The sequence below is a fragment of the Notamacropus eugenii genome, chromosome 4 (genome assembly GCF_028372415.1).
Source record: "Notamacropus eugenii isolate mMacEug1 chromosome 4, mMacEug1.pri_v2, whole genome shotgun sequence".
NCBI classification, from domain to species: Eukaryota; Metazoa; Chordata; class Mammalia; order Diprotodontia; family Macropodidae; genus Notamacropus; species Notamacropus eugenii.
Window position 1 is genome coordinate 140,137,698 of NC_092875.1, and position 17,160 is coordinate 140,154,857.

Genomic DNA, 17,160 nt, shown 5'->3' on the forward strand with positions numbered 1-17,160 from the left:
CAAAGAGGAATTGAAACAGCTCAAAGAAAATGCAGGATGTGCAAATTTAGAGTATCCACCCAAATATTCACATGAACTATTTGTGCCCAACCTGTGATAGAGCATCCCAAGTTCACATTGGTCTGATCAGTCACAGGTGGACACATTGAAACTTGACTCTAGCATAGTGATGTCATTTTGGTCCTCTTCGAGAAAGAGGGGCAACAACCAACCAACCATACAAGCAAGTCATGCCTCAGTTTTTCTCACATACAAAATAGGAATAAAGATATTTCTATTATCTGTCTCACAGGGATACATAAGGATCAAGTGAGATATCATATACAAAATATCCTCTAGACCAAAAAGGACCATCCGGAAGACTAATCTTCATGAGTATGAAACTGACTTCAGACACTTGCTAGCTGTGTTACCCCAGGCAATTCACTTAACCCTGCTTGCCTCAGTTTTCTCATCTGTAAAATAAGCTGGAGAAGGAAATAATGAACCACTCAAGTATCTTTGCAAAAAAAATCCTGAATGGCGTTATGAAGAGTGAGACATGATTGAAATGACTCAACAAAATGTCTTTATCTAAGGCACTGGTTAAAACAAAGTAACATAAATAATGCATATTACAGTAGTAAATTGTACAAGGTCAGACAGATCCCCAGGGAACTCCACCAGAGGAAGAGGAACCATTCATAACTACTTTATGTCTAGCTTTTCAGTCAGTGCTGAATCCATGAAATTACACTATTGTCTAGTGCTTCTTAAACTGTCAGTTACAACCCACAGTTTAAGAAGTGCTGAAGGAGTCACGAGTGGAAAAAGTTTAAAAAACCCTGGACATTCCCCAGTATTTTTCACAAGAATAACATGAAATGCCTTGTTAACCTCTTTGCTAAAACTTCATTTAATTACATCTATAGTTTACTTCTGATCAACCAGTTCAGTAACTCATTTCAAAAAAAAGTATATGATGTTAGTTTGTAATGACGTTATTTTCATTAGATCATGATGGTTTATTGTGACTGCTGCTTCCTTCTCTAGATGTTCACTTCTCATATTTTTGATAATTCATTCTAGAATTTTGCCAGGAATGGAAGTCAGCTTGCTGTCTCTAGTTTGCAGATTTCATTCTCCTTCTTTCCTTCCTTCCTTCATTTATGTATTTCAAAATAGGAACAATATGTATCTTCCATTCCTGTCATATCTCTCCTGCTTCCCATGTTTGTTCAAATATCACTGACAGTGATTTAGCAATCTTATCAGCCAATTATTTCAATACAGAGGATATAGTTCTTCTTAACTAGGTGACAAAATTATCAAGGGAAGCTACCTATTCGCTTACCATTTCCTTTAACTATATACTATTTCATTTCAGCAATTTTTATTATGGGGTTGGGTCAATAGACACGTACATTCAATTCAACAAGCATTAATTAATAGCCCACTATGTTCCAGGCATTTTAATAGGTGTTAGGGATTAAAAGAGATTAAAAACTGTCTTTGCTCTTAAGGAATTTATATTCTATTATGGGGGATTGATTAAGCATATAAATATTTATACCTGTATGTTATATTTTACCTGAATTCCTCAAATTGTCTTTTATAACAGACCTAGTCCTTCAACTTCTCTTGGATTCTATAAATATGACTTCAGGATTTCTCTCACTCTTGGTGTTTATTATCATTATGGTTTACAGGTCAAATGCCATGTTCCAGGTCCTAAGTCACCTCTTCCACTAAATTTTTCATGAACAATCCAACCATGGCTAAAAATTGACCTCTCTTTCCTATGAATTTCCATAGCTCTTACTTTACATATCAGAATTCATTTTAGATTGCTGTTATTTGCTTAGGTCTTTTATTTCCTTTACTTGATTATAGATGGAATGCAATAATTTGGTTTGATTTAACAAACATTTAAGTGCCTACTGCCAGGGAGTTATGTTATATAATCTTAACTGGATCCTCTCTAGAGTAAGACAATTCTTTTATATCTCCCTAATTGATTTGCCCTCCCTTTTACCTAATGGCTCTTGAAAGTCTTTTCATCCTTTCTCAAGCCTTCCACAATATTCCCTTCCCCCAGTCCTCTCAGCTGATGATCTGATTTCATACTTAACTAAAAAATTGAAGCCACAAGAACTTTGTTCCTTCTTCTCATCTCACATCACTTCCCTCCTTATTTCCTTTACCTCTCATAAAGAGGGGAGACCCTTTTCTTTCCCAAGGCAAAGCTATTTACATGCATTCCTGAACCCATTTCCTATCATATTCTTCAATAGATTGTCTCCTCTATCATCTCCACTTTCCTCTAATCCCCAATCTTTCTATCTCTACTGGCTCCTCTCCTTCTGCCTGCAAACACATTTGTGTCTCCCCTATCCTTAAAACCTTTCACTTGATCCTACCACTCTTCTTCTTTATCTTCTCTTCTATATCTTTCTCTTTTATATCTTTCCTCCTCTTCTTGGATAAACACCTTGAGAAGACTACAACTGATGACTCCATTTCTTTTTTTACTCAATTCTAAGTCCTCTGCAACTAATCTTTTGACCTTATCATTTGACTGAAGGTGTGCTCTCCAAAATCATCAATGATCTCTTAATTGTCTAATAGCTTTTCTCTATCCATATCCTTCTTCAAATGCTCCTCAACACTTTGATATTGTTCATCACCATTTTCTCTTAGGTACTCTCTCTCTATAAGTTTGTATAACACTGCCACTCCCCTACTCAGTAAGCTCCAGTGAATCCCCATTGCTTCCAAGGTCAAATTTTTAATGCTTTCATTGACACCTAGTATCCTTTACAGCCGGACCTTTTGCTTCTTTTCCAGTCCTTTTACACTTTATTCCCCTCCACATCTCCCCTTCTTACCTGAAGGTGGTAATATCTTTTGGATATCTTGAACTAGATAATCTGTAGATACCTCAAACTCAACAAGTCCAAAATAGAACTCATTATCTTTTCCCCTACCATCCCCTCTCCTGAGTTTCCCTATTATGAATGAGTAATTCCTAGTTATTCATGCTCACAACTTCAATGTCATTCTAGACTCTTCTTTCACGCTCACTCCAAACATTTCAATCTGTTGCCAAGTCTTGTCACTTCTAATTTTATATCTCTAGCATACATCCCCTTCTCCCTAGATATATGGCCCTCATTTCCTCCTGCCTGGACTATTACAACAGCCTGGCTGATCTCCTTGCCTCAAGTCTCTCACCACTCCAATCCATCCTGCAATCAGCTCTTAAAGTGATCTTCATAAAACACAGTTCTGATCATGCCACTCCCCTACTCAGTAAGCTCCAGTGAATCCCCATTGCTTCCAAGGTCAAATTTTTAATGCTTTCATTGACACCTAGTATCCTTCACAGCCTGACCTTTTGCTTCTTTTCCAGTCCTTTTACACTTTATTCCCCTCCACATTCCTTGTTTCAGCGATGCTAGTCTTTTTGCTATCTCTGTTACACATTAGACATGTCTACTTGTTGCTCTCTCCATGCCTGAAATGCTGTTCTTCTTCCCTCATGACTTTTCTGGCTTCCTTCAAACTGAAATTCAAATCCCACCTTCAGCTGGAGACCTTTCCTGCCCACCCCACCTCTATGCTGTTGGTCTACTGCTTTCCCTTTGAGATCACTTTTCAGCAATTTAACACTGCACTAAGACTTTCGAGACATCCTACTTATAGAGTATGTACGTAGTTTTTTACATGTAGTTTTCTCCATTAGAATATAAGTTGCTTGAGGGAAGAGACTTTTTGCCTCTGTAACCTCAGTGTTTAATCATAGCACTTAAATACTTTTGATTGAGGGATTTGAAAGGTAAGGATTATTTCCCATAATACTCATCATAGATATGAGTGAATATTTATTACTGAGTCTATTTAGCCTTGTGGATGGCCATTTACTTACCCATCAGGCTGTGGTTCACAATTATGTAAGACAGAGGCCGGTCATAGGAAAAGACAGACTTAACAGCTTCATATGTGCTATGCTGTTTTGAGGAAGTATGGTATGCTTCCTCTCTCTGAATTTGAGAAGGGCTGCCTATCAGGATGCTTTGCTTTTCAATTTCAAGAGTTTGCTTTTTAAATATAAATGCTCCTAGGAGAGGGTCATACCTTGGACTATACTCATACTCAGTTAACACCTTAGCAGTAACTAATTGATATGCAAATGACAGAATGAAAGGGACACTGTTGTGGTGGTGGCAGTGAAAGTGGAGAGAAACTCGATAAACCAAGGTATTGAGAAAGCTTTCTGGATGTAGAGAATAGCAAAGGAAAATTTTACTGAACCCATGATTTTACCTAATGTCTGCAGCATTGTTGGTATGAATAATAATGACTTTTTCTACTAAAATAGCCCCTTTGAAGAAATGTCTTGGAAACACCGATGAATACATGGATTTTGATACTGATTAAAAACATCTAGTGGTCAGTAAAACTTACTCTAAACAATTTGCCAAGCTCTCTTGAAGTTTTCTCATTTGGGAAATGACACATTGTTATTATACCATTCATTCTGAGAAAAGCAAAGGAACATTTTAATGGGTATTGGCAGAAGGCAGAAGCACAAATCTGCTCTGCAAAATGTCTTACTTGCTTCTCTTGTACTTAGTAGAAGGCAGATTAATTTTAAAAGAAAACATTCCTATTAGACTATAGATTTTTGAGGTAGAAGGAAAGCTATGGTCCATTAGTCCCTGTGTGAAGTCACACAGAGCATAGCAGAAGAAGAATTTGAACCCATGTTCTCTGGATGTAAATTCAGATTCTTTCCACTGTGTTACAATTTGCCTGTAAACCAATATTTTTACCAAAGTGTGTTCTGCTGTGGCTGTACTCACAATGTGAAAATATCTAGTCAGGTCAGTAGAGAATTTAGTCCACCACTGGGGTATTTTGTTTGCATGACACCAATCATTTGGATAATGTTTGAATTCTTGGCTTTTTAGACACTTGGCACACAGAATTTTAAAAATCACTAGCAAGGAAATGATTGGAAAATGATCCTGATATCAGCTGAGGTCTACTTAACCTCCAGACAAGTAGAAAAGGGGAAAAAACCAGCCAATTGGTTTACCTGTGATGTTGAAGGACTAGTTTGACAATTTTTTTTTCAGTGATTTGCTTCAGTTAACTAGGTGTTTAGGTATGTTCATGTTAGGAAAAGGATCTTGCCTCCACTTTTCTCTACTGTGTACAATAATAATGTTTCATTATTTCATGGACTATTGACTTCACCAGTGGGGGCACTCCCTTGGCTAATGTAGATTACAACCCTTCCATGACTTGGCATATGGTCTTGAGAATTTCTAAGTCCCAAAAGATCATCACTGTTGTTATGTGGCTAAAGCTCATTGAACTAACCTAGACAGGTCTGCAGATGAGACACGCAACAGACCTCAAAGTCTTTCTAGATTACCTACTTGAGTTGGACTCTAATATTATGGCTTTTGAGAACTCAGGGTCAATTTTCCAACCATTAAGAGGCATCAGAACGGACTCCAATATAAGTAAATATTACAGCAATTTATGCTTAATCATCTAATGGATTCTGCAAAACACTTTCTCCTCAATAACCCTATAAAAGAGATACAGTCAATATTATCCCTGTTTCACAGGTATGAAAAATGAGACTCACAGAGGTCATAAATGTGACCAAAGTCACACAGCATATATATATGTCAGAACCAGAATTAAAACCCATGTTTCCTTATTTTTAGCTTAACATTCTTTCTACTATCCCAACACCCCACTCTTTGCAGTCCCTTCATTAGAAAGAAATTCACAAAAACTATTTGCCCCTCCTATTTCCTAGAAAGATTTTTATATCCTTATTTCCTTTCTGGATAGTTCTTTTAAGTTGCAGGAAATTGGCTTTATTATAAACAACAAGCTGACTTGGACGAGACATTTATTAAAATGTAAATTACACTTGCCTGGTAAAGGGAAAAGAACAGATTTAAATGAAGGTCCTTGGGGCAGTAGGAATAGTCAGAAGAGATTCAAAGAATTTTTGTTGAAGCAATAAAAGAATGAATAAATTTTACCTTAGATGAATTTCTGTGGAGAAAAAAATGGTAAACCTTTCCAGTATCTTTGCCAAGAAAACCTAAAATGAGGCCATGAAGAGTCAGACGTGACTGAAAATGACTGAACAATAAAAATTTTCTCTACTTTGCATACAGGTATTGGTATGGGAGGGGAGACAGTACAGATCCTCTACATCTGCTTTGAAACGCTTGAGTATAAAAAATGTAACATTCATGAAACACACTTCATTCATTATTAGATAATAATGAGATGAAGTATAGGAACTTTCATTCAGTCAATCAATAAACATTAATTAAGATCCTACTGTATGCCAGATACTATGCTAAGCATCAAAGGTATTCAGACCTTGTGCTTAGAATGTGCTTAGAATTGATAACAGAATTTTGAATAGGAACATAATTAATCAACTTCTTAATTGGTATTAGTGTCAGGTATTAGTCCATATCATGACTTTTATCAGTGTTATATGTCTTTGATTTCATCTAGATTGGGGAAAATCCCTTTACCAAAGCAAACTTAGTGCCTGGCACATAGTAGCTGCTTAATATATCTGCATTTACTTGATATAGTATTAGTAGATTGCTCCTAGAGACATATCTGAGATATAGAGACAATCAGTAATTTGTTCAGGTCACATAATATCAGACATAGAATTTGAACTCAGGCCTTTCTGCTACTAAGCATGCCATCTCCCTTCCCCTCCCCCGTTTCTGCCATTGTTTTACTATTTTATTATATCAATTAGTCATAGATTTGGTAGCGGTCAATCAATCTGTTCTCTACAGTTCCCCAAATCAAATTAGGGCTTTCACTATCTCTACCAAATGTGTTGGTCAGTGCTGAAACTTTGTATTGGAAAACATCAGTGAAAAAGTTTGTTTTCCATTCTAGGATATACATAGGATGATTGATTCAAAACTTCAATGAAACTCAGGTAATCTAGGCCAGGAGAGGAGGAAATTCAGAACCAGTGAGGCTAATAATGATTTGTGTAATATCACTTAGTGTAGGAGCCATGAACGGAACCCAGGGCCTCTAAGTGAAGCTATTGCTCCTTCCACTGTACATTCTGACTCCTCAGTTCCATTCCATCCCATCCCATTTCATTCCATTCAGCAAACATTTATCAGCTACCTATTGTTTCTAATGTCTTTCATAGATCTGAAATGATTGGAAAGGAAAAGGGTATTCTATATCTGATCATATTTACTTGTATCTGCTTTAACTCTTAACCTTTAAAAAAAACATGCAAAAATACACTGTTTTTTGACTACACATAGTAAGCACTGCATTCATCATCCAAGCATCATGACGATATTCAGCATCCGTGTAAAAGCAGCAACACTCTAGTGTGTTCGCTTTTTTCAATGACAATTGATGTTTGCTAAGTATTGTCTCTTCAGCAAAGACCTAAAACAGACTGAATGTTTTTTATCTGCCCTTGTATGTGGAAAAGCATGGAAACAAGGAAAATAGTCAAATAGAAACATATATGTACCTTATATGTAATTTGGTAGCTATTCATCTTTCTGTTTTGATGAGCATTTGTTTATTGTATAATTATGATTACACATAGCTGCCCTACAGTTTTGTCATGCAGTTGTGACCACATGTGCTTCTATTGCTTTTGATATTGTAAGAATTTGTAAGAATCAGCTTTGCAAAAATGAAAGGTAGTCTTTAAACTTCAATCACTATTTGCATTAGACTGGGCTTGTTGCTCACTCTCTCTTAAATACCATTCTTGAGAATTCCTATCCTGGGAAGAGGAAGGACATTTATCAGCTCATTTTTCTCTCTCTCTGTTCACTGTACTTTAGAGCAATAATTCAAGCACCTCAATAGAGGTTGTGAGTCTAAGTTGTAAGTCACTGTAGAATGACAAGAGTACTTTTTTTAAAAAAAATTCTCATGTTTTTACTCAGCCTTATGGTCTTGTCAATTTCTTGATAGTCAATTACACCATACTTCTAACATCCTCAGATGAGAGTGCCTTCTTGATGTTGGTCTGTGTAACATAGTTATTACAACAATTCCCAAAGAGGAATAAAAAATTAAAAGTAGAATTTTGGTACTCCTTTGAATCTTATTAGTAGCTCAACTTTTAAGATCTACCATATATACTAAAAACTTTATCATATGAGTTTTTGGATTTTTTTAGTTGTTTTGGAATTAGACTTGATGATTTTAGCCTTAACTGAACATGGGAAACACAAAGATAGGAAACATGGGAAATTGGACATGTTATATTTTTCATCAGCTGAGCACTTAAAAGAAAGTCCCACCTCACTCTTGTATTGCACCCCCTATTGCTTATTCATTTAATTGGATTTCTTACCTGCTTTCGGGAAGAAATGGTGCTATTAAAACATCTGCTGGCTGTCTTAACATTCAAATTCTTCTTCTGATAAGTTGGGTCATTTCTCCATGTCTTAGAGATCTCTTTAGGATCTGAAGGGATGGGATTCAAGAATAGTATCCTAGCTATGAGTCCATAGAGGACAGTGGCCAGAATCATTGGTACGACATAGAATATACCAAAGTCCATCAGATAAATGGGTGAATAGTAATTCCTAGATACTTTGTAGCCACAAGACACTACGGTAGCATCTTTGTAAGTGACCATATTGAGGTCAAGCAAGAAAAACCAAAGCATACAATAAATGGAGGTGAAAGCCCACACAAAGATAATGATCTTTTTAGCTCTTGAAAAGGTACAGAGGAACTGGGCCTTGATGGGGTGGCAGATAGCTATATACCTCTCAATTGTAAATGCTGTGATGGAGCAAGAAGAAGCATTAATGCCCAAGTACTGGAGATAGGTAATACAGAGACATCCTACATAGCCATAGACCCAGGAACCATAGAGACTGTCAGTGATGTTGGGGAGACCTGCAGCCACCAGCACCATAAGGTCTGCTACTGCTAGGCTCACCAGGTAACAGTTAGTCGGGGTCCTCATATGCTTGGTTCTCATCACCACTAGGACCACCATGATGTTGCCTACGATGCCCAGTCCACAGATAATGAGAACTAAGAGGATGGTGACCACTTGGTATTCTAGAGATACCAACGCTCGGGTCTGAAGTTGCGTCTGGTTCACTTCGCCTCCTGTCTTGTTTTCCATCTTTAGCAGCTTGAAACTTCTCCAAGCCCCTGGTGCTCAGCACATCTTATCCCCCAGGGTCTTCACTTTCATTCAGTGTTACTGCCCTCTCTGTAACAAAGTGGATACAAATACATGATTCTATGATACTCATTCACCTTTTTTACCACTTCATTGCAAATTACAATCCCTCCCATGTAACTTTAACTTCTCATTTAACCTCTCCCCCTTCTATGGTGTGTCTAGCAGAGGGACATTCAGTAATTCTATTACCCTTCTGTTGTAGAATATGACAGCAGATTGGAATAATTTGCAGAAATAAAGCCTTTCTTTCCCTGCCTCCCCCCTACCCCCACTTGGGGAAAACTGAATGGGAGAGGAAAAAGAGAAAAGGAGAGCTCTTTATTCTGACTGTGATGTGAAACTAATGTGAGACTAAATACAAAGAACTGAAAATTTCAACAGTCCAACTTAACTGTTATAGAGAAGTACAAAGTGGGAGGGAAAGCATAAAAACAGATGAAAAAAATCAGAGAGAAACACCAGTCATTTAAGTAAGTCATTTCTCCCCCTTTTTCCTATAAAGGTCCCTATGCAACAAAGTAGCAAATATTAGGATCGTAATTTCACCTAATACTTTTCAGTCCCTGCCTACCAGATAGGGACAGATGGGCTTCTTCCCTTACCTTGTTCTCTGTAGCACTGCCTGATTTCCTGGGTAGCTGAAAAGGTAACAGGTCCAAGTTCTCAGTCCTGCAGAAAATCTTGTCTGTACTTTATTTCATGAGGAGCTCACTTGGCAGCTGCTCAGTCCTCAGAACTGCAGTTCCCTCCACCCTCTCCACCCTCCCAGCCCTTTCCAAGGGACGGCAGACCATACAGCCTCAGTAAAGCTGTCAAATGACAGACCGTCCCCTTAAGGAGAGCACCCACACACACACATGATCTTGCTACCCAGTATTCACCAATTCAGAATCTTTTCTTTGGAGATTTCCTTTTCTGACAGCCTTAACTAAGAGGAATTTGAAAAAACACTCACACGCACGCACACACACAACAAACCAGAAGAGAGAAACCTGGCAGAAAGCAGGGTTCTCAGTTGCTTATGGGGAGTCTGAGCAGCACTGCAGAAATTCCCATTTCTAAGCTAAGCTAACCTGAAATGTGGATGTGCTCTCTCCTCTTTTGATGAAACTTCTGCCTCTGAGTCAGTCACCTGCTATTTAATGTTACTTGCAGTGAGAAAGGGGCTAGCAACATCTCCTCAGTTCAGAGTTAAAGAGGTATCCAGAGGCTCTGCATCTTGAAAACGTCTGTGGGTCTGAGCTGAAATCAATTTCTCACTCTCTGCTTTAGAAACCTGTGGACTGTTTCCCCTCACAAAAGAGAGAAATTGGCTCTTCTCATCTCTCAGACTGTAGAGAGAGAAAAGGAAGATTAAATCGATTCTGAAGCATTTCCGTTTCAATCTTTCAGGGTCTGTGAAAAAAAATATTTTAAAATGGTGTATGAAAAACCACAATTTTGAGGGTAGGAATGACCCAAATTTACAACTTTTTGGCCCTGGAGTACTAGTCTCTTTTGTCAAATGATTCTAAATATTCCACCCATTTCTTTTTCTTCATTTGTGCTCCAGCACCACCCTATTTTTTCTGTTGTCGTATTTCCATTGCACCTTGTTCCTAGGTCAAAGAGGATTCTAATGGAAATAGAGTTCAAGGCAGATTTTTGGTACTGAGTCCTGTAAAGGAAGGTTCCTGGAGGCAATTTTCCAGAAAAAGCAATCTTCCTGCTACATTGTTGACCCAGGGGGTTATTAACCTGACTCTCACTTCTTGATGGTACTACTCCTATGCAAATATTATTACCTCTACTGAAAGTCCAGAAAATAAATCCATCTTCCCCAAATTCAGTAGACCCAGAATACTAGTCTTTTCAAAACCAGTGGTTAGCCTCCTCTGTCTTGTTAATTGATCTTGACAAAATACCACCTTTCAGAGATTACAATGGAAACTGTCAAATTCTAGTAGTGAGGACTGGGTCAGACTGTATAAGAAATGGCCCAGTAATAGTGAAGTGGATGCAAGATCAGTCTATGAAATAGGAGACAATTTGCAACTCTTTCACTATCCCCATGTCATCCTCCCCACCTTTGACAGAAAGTTCAGGAATAAATTAGATGTCTATTGATCAGGCAATGTCTCAACATGAGTGGAATGGGATATTATAGCATTGTCAAAAACAATAAATATGAAGTATTCAGAAAAACATGGGAAGGCTTATATAAACTGATGTTGAATGAAATAAATAGGACCAGGAAAACAATATGTATAATGACAACCACATATGAATGGAAATAACAATAACCACAAAACAAATTTAACACTGTAACTATAATGAACAAGTTTTATTGAGAAAGATAGAGACAATGTATCTCCTTCCTTATACTATCAAATGCATGTGCTAATTAGGTTTGCTGAACAACTCCCTACTCCTTTTTCTTTCTTTTTTATTCCTTGTTGCTAGGGATAATCATCTTGAGAGTGAAGGGCAGAAGGATAGACTTAAAAATAAAAGAGATATAAATTCTAAAAATGTCAATAGAAATTTTTCAAAAAGAAGCTTGAATTGTCATTTAGTTGGAAGGTCAGTCAGTCTGGATATAAAGCATAATTCATGGTGCTTCTTTATCTACCTGACCAGGGGTAAATTCAAGAGTGCTGATATCTGGCACATCTTTGATTCCCTTGGTCAATCACTTGAAGGTCATCCCTCCAAAAATCCAGTCTAGAAGACTCCTTGCTCCTGGACTAAGAGGTTTTTTTTTTTTTAAAACTAATTAATTTGTTTTCAGTTTTCTACAATTGCTTCCATATATCTTAGATTTTTTCCCCTTCCTTCTCCACTCCCTTCCCCCTCCTTCCCCAAGATGGTGTGCAATCTTATATAGGTTCTACACATACATTCTTATTAAATTCTTATTAAATACATTAGTTATGTTACATATAAGAATTAAAATGAATGGGAGAAACTATAAAAACAAAACATAACACAAGAGAAAATGGTCTGCTTCATTCTGCAATCCAATTCCATAGTTCAGAAAGATGTGGAAGACATTTTGCCTCAAGAGTCCTTTGGGAATTTTTTAGGTCCTTGCATTGCTGTGAAAGGCTAAGTTCCTCACACACTATGGTTGTTGCAGTGTACAAAGTTCTCTTGGCTCTGCTCCTTTCACTCAGCATCAGATCATATAAGTCCTTCCAGGCCTCTCTGAAGTCTTCCTGTTCATCATTTCTTATAGCACAATAGTATTCCATTACATTCAAATACTGTAATTTATTCAGCCATTCCCCAATTGATGGGCATCCCCTTGATTTCCAGTTCTTGACCACCCCAAAAAGAGCTGCTATAAATATTTTTGTACATGTGGAACCCTTTCCCATTTTTATGACCTCTTTGGGATATAGTACTAGAAGCAATATTGCTGGTGGACTAAGGGTTTTTTGTCAGAGGCAGCTAGGTAAAAGTGCTGGGCCGGTCAGGGAGACCCAAGTTCAAATCCACCCTCACATACTTACTAGCTGCATGACCCTGGACAAGTCATTTAAGCTCCTTTTGCTTACCTATCATAGCCCATCATTGCTAATGAGGTTCAGATAAGATTAAAGTATAGTGCCTGTAGGTACATTATAAATACGTACTCTCTTCCATTCTTCATCAGTTAAAAAGTAAATAAGTGATATAGGATAGAGAGATTTTTTCAAGTGAATATAATTAGATTTCGAACTAGAACCTTAGAAATCACCTAGATCAACTTTTCATTTTACAGATGAGGAACTGAATCCTAGAGATATTAAGTGACTTGCCCAAACAGGTAATGAATAGTAGTGCCAGGATATGAACCCACACTCTCAGATGCCAAATCCAGCAGTCTTTCTCTTGTACCACTAATTAATTATACCAAGAAAGCCCTTATGTAATCAGATATAACCAAGAGAGTGCTTTGTTTTTGCAGGGAGGGAACACCAGGAAAATAAGGAAGAGGAGGTCGGGCTAAAAAAAAATCTGATTATCTTCTTCCTCAACCCTCTTAAAACCTGGATACATATTCTTTGGAGCTATTTCATTAATTTACTACCTTCCTTATGTTATGGATTTTTAAAACAAATAAACAAATTTCAGAAAACTTTATTTTTTTAAATGTAGGAAGTTAGATGACCCTTTTGTTGACTAGATGGGATTAGATGGCTTCTGTATGAAATTCTTCCTCATAAACAGGTACTATTTTCAGGTATATAAAAAAAATCTTTGCTTAGTGATTTATAGGCCCTCAAAATCATTTATAGTCCCAGGCACCAGTGAGATGCCAAAAAAGATTTTTTCAATATACATTGTATGTGGGGATAGCTAGATGGTACAGTGGATAGAGTAGGAGCCCTGGAGTCAGAAGGACCTGAGTTCAAATATGATATCAGATATTTATCAGTCATGTAACTGGCAAGTCACTTAAGCCTGATTGTCTTTTTCCTAATCTCCTCAAAGTACACATTATACTGCACTATTGAGTAAATGGCGTTATCTATAATGAATTATAGGTAACAATTATAATAGGTTACAATTATATAATAGTTTAAGATTTTCAAAGTACTTTACAAACATTATCCCTATAATATACTGTCTTTTGGAGGTTCTGTTATTATTATACCCTTTTTACAGATGAGGTAAGTGAGTGTTAGAGAGGTTAAGCACTACTGAGTACCGTCTCTGGTGGTACTCATACCAGTCTTATACTGAATCTACTATATCATGGCACCTTCTAGCATTAAGGGTCATGGGATTAACATTGGAAGGAAACTTAAAGATCATTCAATTCAATTCCTTTCATTTTATAGGTGGGGAAACTGAAGCCAAGAGAGGTAAAGAAACATCTAAATTCACATATATGGTAAATAGCGGCCATGAGATTTGAACCCAGCTTCTCTGACTCCAAATCTAGTGTTCTTTTTAATAACACTCTGGGTTTTTTTGTCCATTTGTTATACCTTTTTCTTTTGCCAGTGCAGTATTAGTCTTGATCATTCAACTGACATCTTCAAGAAACACAGGTGTTGATTTAGAACTGTGATGAAGTTGGCAGATCACTTTCAAATAGAACCCTGTGTCATAGGCTGTTATTGATTCTGCAGCTGTTCCCAGGGAAAATGGGAATTGGATTCTTTGGTAGTGTACCTTGGATACCTTGGTAGTATAGAGTGGGCATCTGCTTCTCTCTAATAGAACTTGATCAGTTAATGAATGAATGAATTAGTAAATATTTATTAAGCGCCTACTATGTTCTGGGGGTACAAAGAAAATAGTGAAGTAGTCCCTATCCTTAGAGAGCTTACAATTAGAGACAGCATGTATGTCTCATGAATGGAAGAGTGATTATGTAGTAATTATCTGCTTCATTTTTCCATCCAGTCATACATTCAACCACTCATCCATCTATCCATGCACAAACACACATATATGTGTGTGTATACATATACGTGGATATATATGTATATATCCATACATAATTCAGAAAACATGGGGAGTCTTATATGAACTGATACAACATGACATTCATATGATATGTGGGCATGCAAAATAAAGCATCTTCAAGGTAAGATGGGAAAAACTCCAAAATATGGAGAGAGAAATGATTAAAAAAAGTCTCCTATAGAAGGTGGAACTTCAGTTGAATCTTGAAAGAAGCGAGGGACTCCAGAGGTGAAGGTGAGAAGGGAGAAAAATTTCTCCTCCATCGATGATTATCAGTTTATCTTAAACTCAGACAGGCATGGTATACTGTGCTATAATATTAGGATCTGATGGTATAGACCAGTGATGTCAAACTCAAGTAGAAAGCGAAAGGTCCTTGTAGGTAATGTGTTGACAGAAACCAACAAATTAACATTATCTACATTGTCTTATACTTTTACTTATTTTGTTTAACATTTCCCACTTTTGCAGAGCGGATTTTGACACTTCTGGTATACCTAGAATAGTTATACAACCCATCTTTATTCATCCCCATACACAATTCCGACTTTTTTCAGAAACCCTGCACCTATTGCCACTTGAGGCCAGGTATACTCAGATTGTGATCTTCATAAAAAGGAAGGTCCAGTCTGTCTAAGCTCTATTCATAGTATCCAGATTGGGGTTCTAGCTGCTATCCATGCAGTGTTCTGCCATTCCAGAACTTTTTGAACTTATCTCTTCCATAAATTTCCAGTCTTGGTCCAATTGTACAAGCTGTCATTCTCTTCACTTCAGCTTTGGAGTGAATTATTATCTCCAGTCTACTCTTGGCTCATACCATCCATTCTCAGCTTCTTCTCTTTTACTCTCCTCCATGATATTTTCCATAGTGCCTCATACCTCCTGGCTTATAGTCATATTGGCCCCAAACTATTCTGCAGAGGTTCCGTGTCTATAAATCAATTTCATACCCACCTAAAATTCACATTTACAAAACAATGGCATTTATATCAAGTTATTGCCTCCAGCTCCAGACCAGTCAATATTTATTATTCCAAATATTTATACATAACTTATGATGCCAATTCAGGGGTATAACTGTAGCATACAGAGAATTCAGGAAGGGGCATATTAAGTTCTTATCAACTAGGAAGTTTTGTACTTCTAGTATTTCAGACCCTGAGTATCCAAGAGAAAAATATATTTCCCAAATGCTGGCCAAGAAGCCCACAAGAAAAATCTATGATAAAGCTTGAGGTAGAAAGGATATCAGAGACCAGCTGGTCCAACTCTCTCATTTTAGAGATTAGGAAACTGAGGCCTTGGGAAGTAGAGTGACTTGGGCAAGATCACACAAACACTAAGTATCACCCATGGAATTTGAACCTGGGCCTCAGATTCCCGAGGTTCTTTACACTAGTGTTGGAAAATAAATGAGAGTGGAAATTCAGACTAGAAGCCCAAAATATTCATAGACATTAGATTCTAGCCTTCAGTTTAGTAGTATCTTGTGGTGATGTGGTGAAGTTGTACTGGCTTCCACTTCTGCCTCCCCCTGGGCACTCCAGCTCTTGCCCTGGGGCCCTGGGCTTCTGGGTAGGGTCTTCACCCCTAAAAGCTCAGAATCCTCCATATGTAGCCTAAGGTCATCCCACCTTGCTGCTTTCTGGTCATCTTTGCACAATGCAGCTGCACGGGTATCTTTTTCCTTATTACCTCTCCAACTACATCTCCCCAAGTTCCTAGCTCTGGAAAAATTAATCAAATCAGCACTACCATTCTTGGAAAAGATGTGTCATTCAGTTGCTCCTCCACCATCCTTGTGACTTTCCAGATCAAACCAGGCCTCTCTGGCATTCTCCCTAATTATTTTCTTCCTCTGTTAGAAAGTCAGCTCCTTGAGGATGGGAGCTGTTAGAACAGTAACTGGCCCATGATCATAACTTAATAAATACTTTGTCATTCATATTCACTCTTTCAAAAGCTGGGTTCTTAAAATTTGCTAGTTGTGTGTCCATGGGCCACATGACTATGGGGAAGTGGGACCATTTAGCTTCTGAGCTTTAATTTCCTCAAAGTAACTGAAATTAATGCTTGTACCATTTACTTCAGTGTGTTGTTTTGGGGAAAGCACTTTACAAATCTTGAAAGGCAATGTAAATGTGTGTAATTATTATTATATTACCTGGGCTGGACCTTATGTATATATAGGAAGGAAAGAAGGAAGGAAATGAGGGAGGGAGGGAGGAAGGGAGGGATGAAAGAAGGAAGGAGGAAAGGAATGTTTATTAAGTCTAAGCATTGCACTAAGCACTTTGCAAATACGATTTCATTGGATCTTCACAAAATCTTTGGGAGGTAGGTGCTATTATGATCCCCATTTTACAGTTAAGGTAATTGAGGTAAACAAAGGTGCTTTCTCCTGAGTCACTCCGCTAATAAGTGTCTGAGGCTGCATTTGCATTTGGGTCTTCCAGGCTCTGTGCTGTATC

The 17,160-nt window shown here is 37.6% G+C and overlaps 1 protein-coding gene across 1 annotated transcript in view; it reads right to left on the reverse strand.

Moving 5' to 3' along the window:
• TRHR (thyrotropin releasing hormone receptor) overlaps positions 1 to 10,149 on the reverse strand; it is a 38,611-nt gene extending 28,462 nt beyond the window's left edge. The window contains exons 1-2 of the mRNA XM_072603276.1: positions 9,847 to 10,149; positions 8,393 to 9,271 (exon numbers count right to left, since the gene is read on the reverse strand). Coding sequence (XP_072459377.1) covers positions 8,393 to 9,181 — 789 coding nt within the window. The 5' untranslated portion in view covers positions 9,182 to 9,271; positions 9,847 to 10,149. The remainder of the gene's footprint in view (positions 1 to 8,392; positions 9,272 to 9,846) is intronic.
• Between the last annotated feature and the right edge of the window lie 7,011 nt (positions 10,150 to 17,160).